This window comes from Rhagoletis pomonella, unplaced genomic scaffold (genome assembly GCF_013731165.1).
Source record: "Rhagoletis pomonella isolate Grant_MI unplaced genomic scaffold, Rhpom_1.0 Rhpom_scaffold_00002, whole genome shotgun sequence".
In the NCBI taxonomy this organism is placed as follows: domain Eukaryota; kingdom Metazoa; phylum Arthropoda; class Insecta; order Diptera; family Tephritidae; genus Rhagoletis; species Rhagoletis pomonella.
This window is the reverse complement of record NW_023458556.1, coordinates 89,633,100-89,653,383: the sequence shown is the minus strand read 5'-3', so window position 1 is coordinate 89,653,383 and position 20,284 is coordinate 89,633,100. Positions and strand designations below refer to the sequence as shown.

The following is a 20,284-nucleotide window of genomic DNA, read 5'->3' as shown; positions in this document are numbered from 1 at the left end:
GGTTTGGCTTTTCACTGCAGGGAATGACTTGGCGTTTGTGGATAAGCATATCATATGTTCATACGATTGGCGTATGTGTATACATACTTATACATACGGTTGGCGTATTTCCCCGTACATATCGCACGTTTAATAATATAGAGATATAACTCAAAATTTACGTTTTTGGAGATTTTGTTATGCAATTAATAAGCTTGATAAGTAGAATTTGTTCAGTCTAACAGATAATTAAACTTCCCAAATATGGCGAAGGTGTATTTCTTTCCATCTGCCTTTTTCTATACAAACTGTCTGAGTTGATAAAACTTTGATTGCGTTTTCCCACAAAATTTAAATTTTGAAATAGTTCGTTATATTACACCGTTCGACAAAAACTAAAGATTTTTAGAACACACGAATAAATCAATATATTTACAAAACTAGGAGCCAAATAAAGTATAACTGCGTTTTTAACTTTTCTTTATGACGGCAGGATTTTTTTTTAATTTCTAGGATATGAATGAATAAAAAAATTATTTAAAAAATTTGGTGCATTGTAGAGTAACAATATGGGTATCAATTAAAAGGAAAAATTCCTTAGAATTGAAAAAAATTTTAATTTTTAGGAGCACCAGGACGAATAAGAGTTGAAAATGACCTTTTAAAAGTTTATCCTTGAATATCCTTGGAAATTTCGAATGTTTATTTTTGAAAAAAATATATGTCAAGCACTAATATCGCACACCGTCTTCAAAAGAGGCACAACTCAAAATTTGGCATTTTTGAAATTATGCGCTAAAAATGTCCACAGAGCTTTTATTTACCTTTCAGCAAAAGCTGGAGCAAGTTTGTGTTATAATTTGTTAAAAAAACCTAAGGTAAAGTCGCCCTTGCCCATATGATTAGCATGTGCTACGAAATAGTTTTTCGCATTTTCCGACGAACGCATTATTTTGAGTTGTGACTCTTTTGAAGACGGTGCGCGATATGTAAACTGCAACATCCTCGAATTTCGTCCTTCAAACTTTATTAGTTTTAGATAAAAAAAATTTACACTTCTCTTTATAAGATATTGATACTTACAATATGCATAAATGAAGATACTGGAATCAATACACTGTACAGCACTCGGTTGGGTATCGGACCAAACCAATTCTTTTTAAGAGATTGAGTCGTAGGTAAAAAAGTAATTTCTCCGTTTAGCCTCCGAAATCGAGATATGGGCCTTCGAAGTTCGAAGGTAAAAAATTATTTTTTATTATTATAAATAACTAAAAAACTAAAAATATAAACGTCGCCCGCCCTTTGCTCTTATTTAAAGGGTATGTAAGTTTTTTTGTGCAAACGTTGTAAACGTGATTAAACCCCCTTTCTTCTGATATTAATATTTGTATACTTCGTTTGTTTTATATAAAAAAAAAAATATATTTAAACAAAAAAATTACTAACCGATTTTTAAAAAATTGATATCGTTGTAAACGAAATCCAACCTTCTTTCTTCTCATATGCGTATTTGTATACTTCGTATATAAAGATTCGAGAAAAACTACTTAAAAAGGAACAATACCTTTTTTTATAAAAAAAAGTCACAAAAAGTTATTAACCGATTTTTAAAAAATTGGTATCGTTGTAAAGGCGATTAAATCCCCCTCCTTCTGGTATGCATATTTGTATACTTCGCATATAAAAATTGGATAAAAAACACTTAAAACCAAAAAATTTGTACATTTTTTATAAAAAAAAATATTTTAAACTAAAAAATTACAAGCCGATTTTTAAAAAATTGGTATCGTTGTAAAGGATACCAGAAAACTTCTACTTTCTTAAACCCTTAAATTTCTATTTAAAAAAAACATAAAAATGAGGTACAGCTTGAAATGGATTACAAGAGGCGCAACGGTAGCAGCCCGAGGCAGGTCCTTCTACTTCTCTTTTACTATAAAAGGTAACATCACGTAGCTGAAATGAACTTTTCAGTAAAGGACAGTATTTCTTATTTACAGATCCTTCTTTCTCACATTCGTCAAAAAATATTTTTTCTTAGATAGGGTTGTCTGGCTCTCATGGCTGCTATTATTCCCTGTATAGATAAAACATTAGTTTTAATAGTGTGAAATTTTATTTTTATATTATACCTATTATATTCTACAAATTATTTTTTATAAGAGGTGCTATACAATCTTTACAGTTATTTTGTTATTGTTAGGGCCGAATTCACAGTGATATGCATGAATAGATTCGTTTTGCCAAGTCCTATATATAGTATTCGCGTTCAACTATCTTTTTCGTTTTTTGGTGGTGGAAATGATCTTCTTCATGTGCAGCTCGGACAATTGTATTTTTCTTCTGCTCTGGAAGGAAATAAAGAGAAGAATCATTTACCCTTTTACATAATATTCCCTGTATGGACCATGCTTCAAAAATTTCCATAATAGAGCATATTTTTCGTCCTTCAGCTGAACTTGTCGTAATCGCGCTGTCATACTATCCGCTTGAATGCAAAAAGCCGCCGGATTCCTGCTGAGTGCATCAGCATGCTGCATCCGGGTACCAGAGCGATGTTCAACTTCATACTGATAATCCTCGAGTAAGAGCGCCCATCGTGCAGCCCAAGCCTTTATTTTTTAATTACTAATTTGAAAGGCTAGCCTAAAAGGTAAACAAGAAACTTTTTAACTGCCTGGATCACCGCCAATACTTCCAACTCGTAGCTGGAGTATTTCGCTTCGGCATCGCTGGTTTTCTTGGTCATGAAGCAAACTGGATGAAATTGTCCATCTTCTGCGCTCTTTTGGGGCAGTACCGCGCCGTATCCATGGTTGCTCGCATCGGTATGTAGTTCGGTATACAGGCCGTATTCGAAAATATTTAAAACTGGTGGATTGACTAATTTCTGCCTTAGCTGATCAAAAGCTGCAGCCTCATTACCACCGAAGTTAAATTTTACGCCATTTTTGAGTAATTCCTTTAATGGCCTTGCTACCAGTGCATATTCTGGGATAAACTTACGGAAATACCCTGTAAGCTTCAATAAGCTTTATACCTGTTTCGCTGTTCGTGGCTTCGCCAAATTCGTGACGGCTTCAATTTTGCGAGGTGAGTTAGATATCATTCCAAATTTTACTACGAGGCCCAAGTATACTACCTCAGATCGTAAAAATTGGCATTTGGTCCATTTAATGTACATACCGTTTTCTTCTGCACAGCTTCAAACCCTCTTGACGCGCGACATGCCCTCTCCCATGGTTTTGGCCGATATTATCAAATCCTCAATTTGAAACACTTCCGGTGAGTTGCATAAACCAAAGGGGTATACGCTGAAACTCATACTGGCCCTTTTGCGTAACAAAGGCCCTGTATTTCCTGCTTCCTGGTTCGATTTCCACGTGGAAATGCCATTTTGTAGGTCGATGGTACTGAACACGGCAGCTCCCAGGAGCTTGTCTAGCTGGTCATCGACTATTAGTAGTGGGTAGTGGTCGTGACGAATATTCTTATTCACGAGCACAACTGGGCTAGCATCTTCCGATGAACTTTCTGTGATGATTCCGTTCTGAAACCAAGCCTCTACTTGGTCGTCAATTATCTGCTGTTCGTACGGTGCGAATCGTCTTGGACGCTGCCAAACTGGTGTGTCATCTATCTGAATTACTTTCATCCTAATTGACGAATGTTCTGGCTTTTTCGGTGCGTAAGTCCCAACCATTTGTTTAATCTGCTCAATTACGCTCTTATCGATAATATTACCCCAATCAAGTTCTTCGTAAGCTGCCACACCAAGCCTTATATCAGCCAAGAAGCATACATTTTCGCCGGTTTAGCTTGCTACTCCTTCATCTACTCCAACTTTCTTCACCATTGTGAGTTTCCCAGCATCTATTTTTGCAACCGCCTGACGAATAATGTTGACACCTAATATCATGTTATGTCTCATACAGTGTAGTCTACGATGTGCGTTTCGGTATCGTCATAAAATTCGCCATTTATTTCCAAATTTAATTTGCACGCGCCTTTGGTTCTAACTTTCGAGCCCAATCCCGAAACAGATACATAAAGATCTCTTTGAATTAATAGCGGTTTTAGGTTTTTTACAGTCGATTCTTTAATTACACAAATACGCGTTTGTGGCCGTACTCATTACAGCCGAAGCATTTCGGTCCTTTCTCCTTTTGCGGACAAGTGTAACACTCGTGTTCACTAGATGCGCAATTAAATCAAAAGTGGCTCTTGGTTCTAGTTTGCCCCACCCAGCCCTCTTTTTTGTTGCTGCCAATTTGCTATGTACCTCAGCGGCATTTACTCGCGGTTTGAACTCGGTATATAAAGCAGCTTTCAGCTCAGTATATGCTTCACACTATACATCGAGGTTTGCCATACCACATAACGATCTCTTCTAGAATATGTAGCGCGGTAAGTCGTTCCACTGGAAAGTTTCCGCATAGCTATCAAAGTCTTGCAGCCACAGTTTTACGTTCATCGTTTCATCTCCAGTGAATTTCCGTATTATGCCCTCGATGTCCGCGAAATTAATTTTTGTCAACCCTTCTCTTTCCTGAAAGCGTTTGGAGTTTTGGAAATTGGCATCGAAGTCGGCTTCACGTTTACTGCTTTGCATATTCCTTCTACGGCCGCTCATTTTTAGCGTGTAGACGATAAAAAAACTGTACTGGTTTTTTGGTTTTGTGGTTTTTTAATTAAGAATTCAAGTTTTAATATATTACAATTAAGCATTTAATTAATTTAATTGTATTATGTTAACAATCCCTGTCGGAAAAGTAGTAAGGCATTACATGCGTGATAAATAGTGTAATGTATTTCTTATGAGTTCTCGATTCTATTACTGTAACTATGTAATCAGCATTCTACTGTATCCAAAAAGTCCCAAAAATTTCATATTAAATCACATTAATTTCTCGATACTAGGTAATGCAAAATTGAATGCCTCACTTCTCTTAGGACATTGCCGTGGGGGAAAAAATCCATTTTCGAATGTGAAAAGGGTCGTTTTACGAACTATTTTTTCGATAACTTTACATTACATTTTCCCACTGGGAATAGTTTAATTAACCGTAATTTAGCAAGTAAGTGTTTAAGTAATGATATAAACAAGGGATCAATGTAAGACAACTAACCTTATTTATCCACGTCCACGGCTGAGTATCGAGTGACATTTTCCGCCCTCGTTAATGCGTGAGGGTTAGTGTTCTCCAGCAGATTTTGATTGATATTTTACAATAATTATTTCTTCATAAATAAATATTATGTTATAATGCAAGCGAGTTTTATAATTTTATTAAAATTAATAAATTAAATGTCGAATAAGTCAGTGGAGTTATGAGTTTTCAAGTTGGCATTTTTGTACTCTATTCTTATAAGCCAAATGCAACCTTCTTACAACGCCCAGGGGAACATTTACATAATGTTGCCACAAATTTAGGCAACATTTTCATGAGAAAGCAACAAAAACTTAAGCCACTAAAAAGGAAACAAATTGAAATGAAGGAGAAGGGGGGTGGGGGCGGTCTTCTAGCCTAAGCTCCTACACTAATCTGGGCTCGAATCGTCACATACGATATCCTACTACTCGTCACGTAAAAACACATTTTTCGGATTATGACATACGGGATCGTACACAGCTTTGCAAACCGTGCACCGAGCAAGGGCTTTGCAAGACCGCGAGAATAGCCCTAGTGTGCTTTTAAGTGCCAAGCAATGTCTACACTTCTACCGCAAATTTTTTTAAATTTGACGATCTACCAAATCTACCGCACAAGGCTGAAATATACCGCACAATTTGTTTATTTTTGTCTGGTAACTTTTGTTCAAACTACTAAACTTTTTAGCAACATCGAGTAAAGTAAAAAAACACTGGTAGCATTGTTAGTTATAGATTTTAGTTCCGAGTAGGGTTTGGCGGTGCCGTTCTAAATGGATAAATTCGTAAAAAGGCTAATTCTTAAGTTCATGTTATAATTTTAAACACTTGCTAGTCAAAGCAAAAACTTTTTGAAATCTTATTATTTATAAGTATTATTATAAGTTCTACGTACGTACATATGTACATATCTGTGCCCGTCAACTAAAGTAGCTTAAGTGAATTTAGAAGGTTCGGCTTTGAATTAAAAAATATTAAGTTTCCCTTAAACAAATTTATATTTGTATGAGGTTTCTGTTAAGATGGCATCTTGAATTACACCTATGGCTAGTCAATGGTTAAAATATTATTTTGGAACCCAATAAAATATCGCTTTAAAGGGAAAATGGCCCATCTTGACTTGGGTTACTTTAATTGACGGGAACAGATATGTACATATATTGCTTTGTTCAATAAATTAAAATCTATCACATGTTACTCGAATCTACCGCATCGTTTCTCAATTCCACCGCATATAAAAAAAATTAAGTTTGCACACTGGTGCCAAGCAGTATGATCGTGAATGTTGAATTTTCTATCGCATAACAAGTATGTCGTAGCACCAAGTACAATTTTATTATCGTAGCGGAGGCAACGCATATAGAACAGATCTTTGGTCCTCTTCAGTTCGAATGGGCGTGTTGTTATCATTTAGGTTTGATTCGAATTGTGATCAATCAGAGACCCAAAATAATTATTATCGTAATATTTGGGATCAAAAACTTTGTCTTGTTTTAAGAGAATTTTTTTCGTCTTTGTATAATAATTACACTGGTTTACAGCAAAAATGTTCTATAGATGCCACAATCCAACTCCTATGTAGAATTACTCGGTGATTCCGAAAATTGAGATAATTTTTATTTCTATGGATAACTTTTCGAGATATATGCAATTTACCGTTATTCAGCGTAAAAAAAGAGTGGTTTCACTGAATTATGTATATCTTACGAACCAATTGAATAATCGTAACACGAGATACGGAAAAGGAAAGCTAATAAAATCATAAACCGTATATATATTAGACTGCAGCACTCCCCATACAAAAAAAAATCGGTACTGTTTTTCCATTGGAGTTATAAAATCTATTACATTTTAAGACGTCCACCAAAATATTTCGAAAAAATATTAAGATTTAAGTGAGCTGGACCGATTTGAATGATGGAGATGGAGTTTTTTAAGAATAAGAAGAGTTTCTTTAAGATTTTTTTTTGAAAAAATCCCCCCAAATGACAAAACGGTTTAAGCTTAAAAAATTTGCGTAAAAATATTTTTAAAAAATTAAAAAAAAAAAATTTGAACGAATCGTAATAATGAGATTTTTGATGCTGTTTTTAACTTTTTTCAAAGATTGGTATAAGAAAAACTTGAATAACTGAGCCTAAACTCTCCCGATTTAGATTTGTGAGATATCATTGGAAAGGTATTTTCTCGCCCTTTTTATTTCTTTGCTAATAAACTCATTCAAAGGATGAAAGAGAAAGGTAGGATGAACGAATATCATTCAAAGTTGAATTAAGATGTGTTGGTATTTGAAAAAAAAAAAAAAAATATTGGGACACGAATGAATTTTTTTTGCACATAAATAAAAATAGTGGGAAAATACCTTTCTACCGAGATCCCATAAGTCTAAATCAGAATAGTTTTGGCCCAGTTATTTAAGATTTTCGTAAATCAATCTTTTTGAAAAAAGTAAAAAAACACCATCAAAAATCGCATTATTACGATTCCGTTGAAAAGATTTTTAAATATTTTTATGCAGAATTTTTAAGCCCAATTTGCTTTGTGATCTGAGGGGACTTTTTTCAAAAAGTTCTTTAAGAAACTATTTTTATTCATAAAAAACTCCGTTTTTGGAGGTATTTTCAAATCGGTCCAGCTCGCTTAAATCTTAATATTTTTCCGAAATATTTTGGTGGACGTCTTAAAATATAATAAATTTTTTAATCCCGGCGGAAAAACCGCAACTTTTTTTGGTGATGCAGTCTAATATATATATATCATTTTTCGCTAGCCCTGATAGTTTCTAAAAAATTAACTAATGAGTTCTGACACCTCTTGCTTTCAATGCGAACACTCTACCTACTCAGGTGTACGTGGCGTATGAGTAACACTCGTTTCTGCTCATATTTCATACAAAAAACCCTTGTGCATTTTCATTTGACCAATCATTACTTTCTTATTTATTCATCGATTTTCTTTGTTAGTAGCTTAATTTTTCTAAAGGAACAAGTGCAAAACATTTACACAGAAACTCTTATTTTTTTTAATTTTTCCTGTTAAAGTTTGAATTTTTTCCATCTTTTCATTAAAAAAAAAAACAAAAAATCTGGAATGATTAATTAATTTCTCAGAAACTATCAGGGCTATCGAAAAGTGATGTATGTACGGTTTATGGAGAATTTTAGTTGGAAATAAAACAAATTTTGCCTTATTTCCCATTGCTTATTTATGCTATTTGTGACAAAAATAGTTTACTGACAGAAGGAAAAAGAACTATGTTTATTCCAAATATACAATTAAACAAAAAATGTGATATAATTCATATGAAGAAAGTAATATTCACAAAATATCTTTACTTATGAAAAGTCTAACAAAATATAGGAAAAGAGTCTGTCTTTAATAACTGCCCAACAAATTGGACATAGCGCTTTTGTATGAATTTTATCTGCATGCTTTTTAATATGTTGAAAACATTGCTGGAAAACCTTAAAATGTTTGCATGGAACCATGGTGAAATAAACAGGTGAAGTAATAAAACAGCTTTTTCGCTTTATTTTCTGTCATTCGGCTGCCTTATAGTCAAATTTGAAAGGCAATTTTTCTCGCTCTAATTACTTCAATTACTTGTCGGCCGCTGTGGTGTGGTGGTAAGCAGTGCGCGCTTCCACTCCGCAGCACCTGGGTTCAAACCCTGGTCAAAGCAACAGCGCAAAAAATATAGAAAAAAGGTTTTTTCTTAACAGCGGTCGTCCCTCGGCTGGCAATGGCAAACCTCCGAGTGTATTTCTGCCATGAAAAACAGCTTCTCATAAAAATACAATCGCCGTTCGGAGTCGGCGTAAATCTGTAGGTCCCTCCGCTTTGTGTGACAACATCAAGGCGCACGCCACAAACCGGAGGAGAAGCTCGGCCAAACACTAACATATGTGTAAGCGCCAATCTATTATTATTATTAATTACTTCAATTCCGCCATGGCATGGAACAAATAAAAGTTGCCGTTCCTGTTCGCAGCATATAACACAGAGAATATTGTTTTGAGTTTTATCTTCAGTTAAAATTTCTGCATTATCATCACTGGTTTCACCATATCCGAAATGTGGATTTCGTTTACGAAGACGAAGCGAACATGTGGTACGAAGTAGTGATGTAAAAATATGTAAAATTTTACCTACTCTCATGAATGGCGCAATAAACAGGTGAAGTAATAAAACGGCTGTCTTATAGTCACATTTTATAGGCATGTTTTCAAATAAGGCAGTGTCAAAATATTTCTTCTCACTCTAATATTACTTCACCTGGTATATATAATTCCACCATGGGTGGGGTGCATGCAATAACACCATACGCAATAATTGCCATTACTTGGACATTAAAAAGCAGTTTCAGAAATGAACTAGTGTAATTTTATTATTATTCTTTTTTCTAAACGGTTATAATCACCCTCATTGCAAGAGCCGTGTCGAATGTAAGTCGTTTTTCGAGAGTCGAATCGTATCGAAAATTTCACGTCATTGCCTAAAATTTCCAGTCGACTAGTGTATTAAAACGGAAGCAGTTGGCAGGACTGCGTAGTTTTCGACGATTTTCGTCGTTTACTTATTTCAGCACGACAGTAGACAATGCCGAACGCGGACCGCGCGACGCTGGGCACTTTCAAAATTGTATACTAACAAATCCGTCCATTTAACTTGTTCATGTACTACTTTTTGTCAAATGTAACTGGGTGACTACCTACATACATATGTGCACTATTTTGCTTTATGACTCAATTGTGAAGATTAACCGTCGGTCTTATTGCTCAACGAGAAATGAAATAAAGCAAATTTGTATTATTTCGCATTCAATTGGGAAATAACACAAATTTGCGTTATTGCCGTTTGTGTTTTTCTATAAAAAATATTTGTTTAAAGCTGCCTTTACATGAAGCGATTTTCCAAGGGATTCAACATTGCTCTGGAAAAATCGCTCGTGTAAATGGCGATTCAAAAATCGTTTGCCTCAAAGTAGACAGCAAGTCAACTTTTGCAGGCGATTATCGCCTGTCAAAAATCGCCTCATGTAAAGGCAGCTTAACGCTTTTATAGGGATTCTACGAAACATGAATTTTCTTCAAATAGTAAAATATGTAGATGGGTAAACTTCAAAGCTCAGGTGGCACAATGCGATTTTACTTACTTTCGATATTCTTGAGTTCTGGAAGTGCCGAAAATAAAAATAAAAATTGGACCACCCTATTGCACATTTATGTTATATTACTGAAAATTGGTTCAGAAATGTTGAAATTATGAGCCAAAACGTTAAAATACCACCGAGAAACGGGGTTTCTTTACTAAATGCAGATTAGGCGGATTAGGAGTTTAGATTTGATGGCTTTCTCAGATACAACGAGAGAATTGTGATTACTTGTTATGTGATTTGTGGCTATTTTTTTACTAAGTTAAGGTTAAGTTGATTAAATTTCATTCATTTGTTTTTTTCTGTTTAAATCTTGTTTATATATATTAATGTAAACTTTTTATCTTATCACATTAAAAAGTAATGCAGAAAATTTAGTAAACTATTAAATTGCTATTAAGGGTTTCAGATTTTCCCACCTCCAACAACTCCTCCAGAGCCTGCTCCACCTGATCATCAACTGATAACGTGCACATATAAGAGTCAATTCGTATCGGCTTCCGAGTCTAGTTTGGAAGAAATAACATGTAATCTATTTTATTTATTTTAAAGAAGTGCAAATTTAATACTCTGATTATTTTTCATGCCCTCATTAAGCAGCTGATGTAAGTGGATCAAAGGATTCATTGGCCACTCATGAAGCAGGTTGATTTTAGCTCATTGTATTGTAACTATAATGTAGTAATGAATGTTGGTATTATTTATGACTTTAGTTTGCTTACATTTTTATACTTACCATTATTAAAAAATTTGGACGATATCTTCATTTGCATGTCTCAAACCATACTTACTTTTACGTACAAATACACAACTGTGCTGAAAGAATAATCGCTAAAGTCGGATTTTGACAGAATTGAGGAAAAGGTCGTACATACTACATATCGAGGGCTTATATTCAATACTCTCTATATGCAACTTTTACAAGAACTACTTTGTGATGTTAGAACCCATTTGGGACTTACCTGTCATCACAGATTTTAATTCTGACTTTGCAATTAAATAGTAAATTCTTCTGTCAAGCGCTATACAAGGCCAGCATTAATATCACCGATGACAGTTAAGACTTAGGTGGATTTTTATATCAGAATCTCATTTTTGTAAAAAGTGCAGATAGAGGTTATTAAATACGATTTTTTCTTGAAAGTTAGTAGAAAAACACATTGCATTTTTAAGCCATTTAAGACCAATTTTAAGGGGAAATTTTTTTTATATACCTTGGTAAGTCCTAGCTACCTCAGACTTGCACTTTATTCTACTAAAATTGATTAAAATTGGCTAAAGAACTGCATACTCAGCTTTTTTCAAAAGTGTGTAATTAAAAAGTACAAAATTTTAATGAAAATTTGGAGAAGTGTGTATTTAAAAAGTACAAAATTTTAATGAAAATTTGCAGAATTTTCTTTAATTTTGCACAAGGTTTGGAGCTCTGATTTTTGGGGTTATGTGTGCGAAAAGTAAAATAATTAAAAAACAGTTTCCCGTTTTGCAAAAATATCGCTGTACCTAAACTTTATTGATTGACTGTATAGCGCTTGACCCAGTTCACAGTGAAGTTCAAAAGTGTATTGACTCCCATTTGTTTTCAAATAGGTTTTTTATTTCTCTCATCGGTTAAGGTGTTCTTACACGATATGTATTTGCATGTGTACATGCCACTTTTTACATATGGAAAAGTCAATATATCGGGTAAAGGCAACTAAGATTTGTTTATGTACAAAACAGATGCACGTACGAAATAGAAATATTTCTATTTCCATCTGACACAGATAGAATCATCTGAGTTTAGTTTATTTCGTTTTCAAAGAACGTATTTTTAAATAGTTAAATAAAAACTGTGAATTTGACAGACATGCGCAATTACATATGTATTGAAAAAGCCAAGAGCAAATACATATCGTGCAAGAACACCTTTAGAAAACACGTATTTACATATAAACGCATCGTTCATTGCGAAGTAAAAATCGGCTGGTTTTCTTTCTACAGCTCGTTTTCATTTTAATTAATGTTCAAATAATTTTAAGTTATTGTTCGTAGAGGCGGAGGTCAACCACGCAAATTAATTATTAAAAAAATATCGAACAAAAAAAAAACGCAAATTTTATTTACTTTTGAATATGGTTTCAGCGAGTGCGCTATAAAGACACTGGTACAAACGCTTGAACGAATATGTGTTAAATCAAATCGGTTTCTTGTTAATTCGGTTCTTTCGTAGTAATAAAAATGGTAATAGACGTTATCGTGAACATGGATGTGAAACAGAATTTACAAAGTCAGCCACGCTCGCATTTCAATAAACTGCTCTCCCAAACTATGTTCCATCTTATCTCAATTTCTTACAGTAGGATAAAGTTTGCACTTTGTTTTTTTTTTTGTCAAAATTCAACCTTTACTACAAGCCAGTAAAATTTAGCAACGCATTTTTTCATATAACATGGTATTCAGAGGTCAATAAATATCGAAGTCTTCTTTTGAATACCATCTGAAATTAATGAAGGTACACACACATGTGGTGTAGCTACTATTAAAAGCCGTTTGCTTAGCTTTTACAAGGATATAAACGTTTTATTGAAGCCGAAGTACGAATTGTAAAATTATTTGAAAATGGCATTTACAATTTGTTGCATATTAAAGTCAATAATATGCGTGCTTAAAGCGCCCTATCTCAAAAAACCTTTCAAAAATGCCCTATTTCAGAATTCGATTCAAAAACGTCCTATCTTAGCTGCCGACTCAAAAACGCCCTATCTCAGCAAATTTTCAATACATTTTGAAGTGAGATAGGACGTTTTTAAACCGAGTTCTGAGATAGGGCGTTCTTCCACGAAATTCTGAGATGGGGTGTTTTTCAATAAAATTTTAAAATAGGGCGTTCCTAAAAAGTTTTTGAGATAGGGCGTTTTTGAACTGGCTGCCGAGATAGGTCGATCTTCCACTCAGCAGTCGATATACAAAGTGTTAAGTTGGTATACACACGGAAATTTTAATTTCGGTTAATTAGTTAGTTATGACATCAATGTAACATTTATTGGCAAATATAAAAGTGTTTGTTTTTCATATTTCAATCAAGGACACAAAAAATTGTTGTACAAAGTGAACTACCCCAAATTAACTCACCGTTGACTGACAGACGATTTGTCACTTTCATCGCAAACGAAACGCTTATCGCACATAAATTTGTTTCCGTGAACATTTTATTACACTTAGGTCTTTTTTTATGCGGTATATGCGTATAATATGCCGCAATAAAAAGTTCAAAAACTGCATAAATTTAGATACTCCATATAAAAATTAAAAAAAACCGCATATAAAAATCCAGTGGGGCAATATTAAGCAAAACAAAACAATAAGCCAGTTCACTCTTTGATGCGAAAGGCAAAAGTTAGCGTTTGTTTTGTTGCTTTGCTGTGCGTTTGTACGAAACGACGCCATAACGGGGCCATATGTTTGTTGTAAAAAACTGCCGATTTTCGCACTTTCGCTCAAACGCACACAGTTTCGCATCAAAGAGTGAACTCTAGTAATTTATTTCTTTACTTCAATACTTTAGTAGTTAGTAGTTTGAATATTAGTTAAATAAATAAAATTTTATCTGTATTTTAACAAAACAAAAAAAAAAAATCGTGATCGATTTGCGATGCGAACACATTGATCAGCCGTCATAACCATTCTCGTTCGGTTCAGTTCGCCAATTCTTTTTTAATCAAGTAACCCCACATATCGACGGTCAAGATTTTTGAACCGATCATTTTTTCTTTTCGTCTTTCGGTATAAGTTTAAGCAACGTAACGTAACACGGTCAGTATTAATTGAACCAAACTTTTAATTTTTCCTTATTTTTTTGGTAATGTTTTTTGTGTATTCATTCCCAATAAAATTTGAAACATCATATCAAGTTAATAGTACGGACTTTACATCTTCCGTTGCGCTGAGGGGTAAAAATTATAGAATAAAAAAAAAACGTGCTAAATTTAAAGAAATACGCATACGAAAGGGCACAAACTCAACTCGTTTTAAATTTGAGTATGTACATTATAAAATATGTCGTTGTGAAGTGCACAGATGCTTTTTCGTAATTAAGAAGAAAAAAAATAATTTTATGTTCCGTGTGATGGTAATTGAACCCGGACCCTCTTTGCAGCAACCCATTGTATCAAGTGTCTTTGCACACTCAGCTACAGCCATACATGTAAATGTGTTTTCAAACAAAAATAAAATTTGCGCCAGCTGCGATTCGAAGCGGGGTTCTCCGATTTTCTAAGCGGATACTCTCTGCATGCCAATGTCGCACATGAAAATTTGTTGACTAAGTGCCCACATATCAGCAAGTCGTTAATTGTACCCGTTGTCCGCTACTGTATGACATTGTAACCAGTTTTAGATCAAAACTCATACCTTATGCCTTACATTCGGACCACTTTTAGTACAATTCAATACAATTGTTTTTTATTACATTGCTTTATATTTTTGGACTATCTTTGCTCTAGATACTCTACTATACCTACGACTATATTTTTCGAGCAATTGGACCAATCTTTCCTTCAGGGATGCTTTGTATACATATACTTTCTTAATTACATATGAAAAAGCATCCGAGACGTGCAAAACGCCATCCGTGCAGTGAAAAATGCTTCATTTTAATACGGGCGTATTTGAATTGAATATTTCCATTATACGTAGTGTATGTATAATGAAAATATTGTTTGTCGTTCTAATAAAAAACAGACTCCCTGAGGAAGGCGCGAAATGCGTCGAAACGCGTAGGAGTACAAAGGAAATTTTATTTCGCTTTTAACTCAACGGCCGAAACAGCTCTAACCCAGCAAACAACTAGATAGGAACTTGGCCCAAATTAAACACACGAAAATATTCAATTTTGAACACTTTTCACTTGATTTAAATACGAACATTTTTAAACGGTAATCAAATAAAAAAATTTCATTTTTACAACGCGGTTTTTGCCTCAGTGTGGTAGAATTTTTTATAATTTGAGTTTACAATTTTGTATTTGAGTCTTTCAACATGGAATTGTTTCGCATTCTCGATGCAACCTATTTGACAGAGGAACAGCGACAGATCGAAGATGAGATATATAACCTATATCCAGCACCAGTTCAGTGGACCGACACCGAAATAGCCGCTCTCAGTGCTAAAATATCTGCTTACCTTGGCCAACCATGGTTGATAAAATCCCATGCCATACACCAAATGAATGAGTTGGAAATATGTGAGAGAGCATATCGAGAATTGAATGCAAATGAGGTGTTAACACCTCAGGGTCGCCTTCATCAAATGATACATCATTATTATCGAACCGCTCGGTTAAAGTTAAAACCCGAATCGGCTCCATGCCAAGAAGATCTGGTCGGAAAATTTCAATCAAGATTCGTGAGCTTCGGATGTGTTCACCGAATACGGTAATCCCGACTTGCGATCCCCAATTAAGTTTAAACTCGACTTTCCATGATTCTGAGAATGAACGGGGAACGGTGAGTTTAACTCAAAATACTGTTCCATCACATTATTTACCCTTAACTATACCGGATTCGATTCCAAACCAGAATAAATAAATAAATATACCGACTTAGGTTCAGGCAACCCAATTCCCAATTCATTGTCAGGCGAAACGGAACCAACACCCTCATTACACCAACTGTCTCTAATGGTGGCTGAGTTTCTTGAGAACACAAACACAGATGCAACAGCAAATGATTCGTGATCGGATTCATTTGCAGACACCAATACATGACGTTCGTGACATGTACCAAACCATGCCACCGACCTTGAATCATACCTGGATACCACCATCGGCGAATCCTCCTCATGTTTCTTTGGTTGGTCCTTCGCCCTTAAAAACTCAAACGATCAAAACCTACCGGGGTGTTAGAACGTCTCATACCCAAGAACCAATTAATCCACCATCTCATTTAAATCCGAATCATTCACTATCCGGCCCACCACGATCACGACCAAATCAAGACACTATATTCGACGAATCTGCCCAAGCGGATGGAATGGATAGGAAATTTAGAGGCTTATCATCTTGTATGGAACGTTCTCAATTCCATGGCGTTCATGTAAACGAAAAATTTCTATCGGTTGTATATTATTGGCTCATTTCGATATAAGATTGGGGTACCCGACCATGAATTGGTTATGCGTTTGGTACCCACACGCACGGGGGCCGCTCGACAATGGTTTTTCACCGAACTGAGAAACTTCGGAGATTATAAAGATTTTTGCACAAAACTTCGTGCTCGCTTCCTCAACAAACATACTCGGGCTCAAGTAATAATGTCATATGCACAGATTAAATTCGATCCACGGTCGCAAACACTGCTGAAACACATCGATGACCTGAAATTCCAATGACAGGGAAATTCCTTTGAAAGGGATCGCCTCGATATCATCATTGGTACCTCCGATCATCTTCGTGAACTCGGCCACACTCGACAAGTCCACACATTAGAACAATTGCGTGAGTTCGCTCAGCGAATTGCACCACATTCGCTCATTATTGCCACACCCGTCCGGAAAGAACCCGTTCGGATAGACAGCGATCAGAACCACGGGAAATTTCGGCACTACATGATTCACCGGATGATTTTCCACATTCAGAATATACCGCTTCGTTTCCTGGATCCGACTCAGATGACAGGGAATGTGCATAAGTGAGCAAGCAAAAGAAACCAGTTAAACCATCTCAGAACCGTACGTATTCGAAACCAGTCGATGATTATAAAAATGACAAAAATCGAAATAAGAATGATACGAAAGTAGGAACCATCGTCGACAAATTTCTCGCTGTTAAGGGTGACGAAAATGTACGATATGCAAAATGTCTCGTGTGGGGTCATCACTTCCAAAAGTGTGATATGCTACAAATGTACACGACCGGGAGTGATGTCTGATCAATGTCCGTGTTCAAAAAACGCATAAGTGAGGCGATTGGGAATGATGGTCCGTCGTACTCAGAACCCATAACCTTTTCTAAATCCACGGTCTCTTACAATCCTTTTTCTACCGAAGTCCCTTTAAAAATGGACACATCTTCAGTCCCTAATTCCAGTAATAATTCTACTCTGATTCTTAACGAATATAATCAAACTCAAATGGATGGCAAAGAACCATCTGGTTGATGTTCTGAACAGACTTTACCAATTACCAAACCTGCTTCAGCTCCAGTCCCTAATCACACTCAAGACCGAGTCAAAAAAATTAACCAACCACGACCCCGCGATGTTTTTTTTTTTATCTCAAAGAAATGTTTGACATATAATATTCCGAACGATTGTCGCGATTATCTCACGGTTATGGCTAACAACCATTCTCATACGGTTTTACTCGATGGTGGAGCCGAAGTCACAGTCATTTCCCAAACGTTTTATGAGAAGTACAAATGGGGGCAGTTGCAACCTACCAAAACATCCATTGGTCTTGCCGATAATTCGATCTCTTTTAAGGCCATTGGTATAGTGGATTTATTATATACGGTCGGTAGTCTTTCTCGACTTGTGCCAACTCTGGTCGTACCCAATTATGGGACGGACATCCCTTGAGGCCTTCTCTTTCGAACTGGTGCAGAACAAGGAGAAAGTGCAGCGATTTTTAAACATACAGCCAAAGGTGATACCGAAGAAGTTGCACCGGCTAAAGTTTACATGGTTGTGGCGGATGAATTTATTAATTTTTGTAACCAGCCACCATGGAATGAGAAAGATACAAGCTCAGGTATCTTCTATGAGTAATTATCTGGAGCCAATTGACGCTTCCACACTCGGTTTAGATGGTGATATAGATACACCAAAAATAACCAGCGTCAGTCTTTCTACATAATCCAAATCAAAGACAAATGTTGGACGCCGTTCTCAAACTTCTTAATCTAACTCCTGAGTCTGGTCCTTTAAATGTCACTAATCAGATGGGACAAGTAATTGATACGGGTGATGCAAAACTCGTCATGAAACGCCAGTATCCAGTATCGCCATATGTGACTAAACAAGTTCAAGCCGAATTGGATAAAATGCGTAGTCGTGACATCATTATGACCATCGAAGAAAGTCCTTGGCGGTCACCAATTCTGGCTGTAAAAAAGAAAGACGGAACGTGTCGCGTGTGTTTGAACGCTCGAGAATTGAATAAAATCGCCGTTACAACTACCTATTCAACTATGGATATTAACCAAATTTTAACACGACTAAAGTCAGCAAAATACCTAACCAGTATTGATCTGTCTCAAGCTTTCTTTCAAATTCCCTTGGCAAAATCGAGTCAACTGAAACCCGCTTTTGCATTCGGTAACAAACTTTACGCTTTTCGTCGCATGACGATGGTGTTGAGAAATTCACCCGCCAGATTAGCCCTTCTCATTGATAAAATTTTCCGTGATTTGGTTCCACATGCACTCGCATACCGGGTTGATTTTTGATTTAAACTTCGACGTTTGAAGAATACGCTAAGATATTGGATATTGTTGCAAAACGTTTGGCTGGGGCCGGCTTAACCATCTCAACATCCAAATCGAATTTTTGTTGTAAACGATTGGAATTCCTGGGTTACGTTTTGTCTCACGAGGGTCTATCTGCGAATCCATCTCGGATTCGAGCTATTCTTCAATTTGCATGGTCCAAAACGGCAAAAGAAGTCGGACGTTCCGTTGGTGCAGCAGGCTGATACCGTAAATTTATTGCAAATCTTGCGGAGATCACAATTCTCCTTTGTGAATTGTATAAAAGAAACCGAAAGGACCCATTGAATGAAATACCACTGCTGAACAAGCCTTTCTCAAACTCAAAGGGTGTCTAACCACCACTCCCGTTCCGACTATGGCCGATTTTTCTCGACGCCTTATCTCGTTCTTTTGCTTTTCTCAACATCGTTCGCAGAAATCCAATTGACCTTCCGAGTAATTTCCACGTTAATCTTCCCCCAATCACATCCGTGATCAATATTGAGCCAAACACTTTCGATAAATGGTACAACAAAATGCATGCCATGGCCTCAAAATAACCATTAGATAGATATAAAACTTATATATAATCGATTGAAATTTTCCATTCGTTCTTTTGCTCTTCTCAACATCGTTCGCAGAAATCCAATTGACCTTCCGAGTAATTTCCACGTTAATCTTCCCCAATCACATCCGTGATCAATATTGAGCCAAACACTTTCGATAAATAGTACAACAAAATGCATGCCATGGCCTCAAAACAACCATTAGATATATATACAACTTCTCATATCATCGATTAAAATTTTCCATTCGCGGAAATACTGTGTACCATTTTCTGACAGAGCGAAAGTTCTCCATGAAAACGACAACCAACATTCTCATCAGGGTGTTTGGAAAACTTATAGACGTATCGCATAGCGCAATTACTGGCCAAATATGTATGATGCCGTTTATATTACGTTCGGTAATGTGAACTATGCCACCGCATTAAACCAGGTAATGATAGCACCAAAACACCTAACGGCGAATATAGAGAACCAAAACGACCGGGTCGTCAATTATCGATCGACTTCGTCGGTAAGCTTCCCATTTCTAAAAACCGTAACCAATGCATCTTCGAAGCCACCGACTGTTACTCGCGGTATGTCTGGGTGCAGCCCATGAAAAATGCAATTCTCTTCGCCATATATTCACTGTGAATGGCTGCCCCGCACTCATTAAATCAGATAATGGGACTCAATTCATCAGTCAAACCTTCGCAAAGCTTTGCGCCGATTATAACATCAAACACATCCACAAGCCAATCAGGTGGAGGCGACAAACAAAAGAATTAAACTTGGATTACGCGCTCACATGGCTGATATTCTTGAACGTTTCCCCTGGAAAATCATCTTTCTCGTGTTAATCATGATATTAACACTTCAGTGCATTCAGCTACGGGCTACACGCCATATTTCTTACACACCGGTCGTGAATATGGGAAAGATGAAAACGAATATAAATTATTATTGGATGTAAATCCAAACCATACAAAGGATGTGGAACA

At 36.0% G+C, this 20,284-nt stretch overlaps 1 protein-coding gene across 2 annotated transcripts in view; it reads left to right on the top strand.

Moving 5' to 3' along the window:
- The window catches only part of LOC118734152 (rho GTPase-activating protein 190), a 308,075-nt gene that overhangs the window by 226,936 nt on the left and 60,855 nt on the right, over positions 1-20,284 (top strand). Inside the window, exons 9-10 of one of the 2 annotated variants that reach the window (XM_036463869.1) lie at positions 10,691-10,816; positions 10,887-10,934. The exons of the other annotated variant lie outside the window; for it this stretch is intronic. Of the exons in view, the coding sequence (XP_036319762.1) occupies positions 10,691-10,816; positions 10,887-10,934 (174 nt within the window). The remainder of the gene's footprint in view (positions 1-10,690; positions 10,817-10,886; positions 10,935-20,284) is intronic. 2 annotated transcript variants of the gene reach the window in all.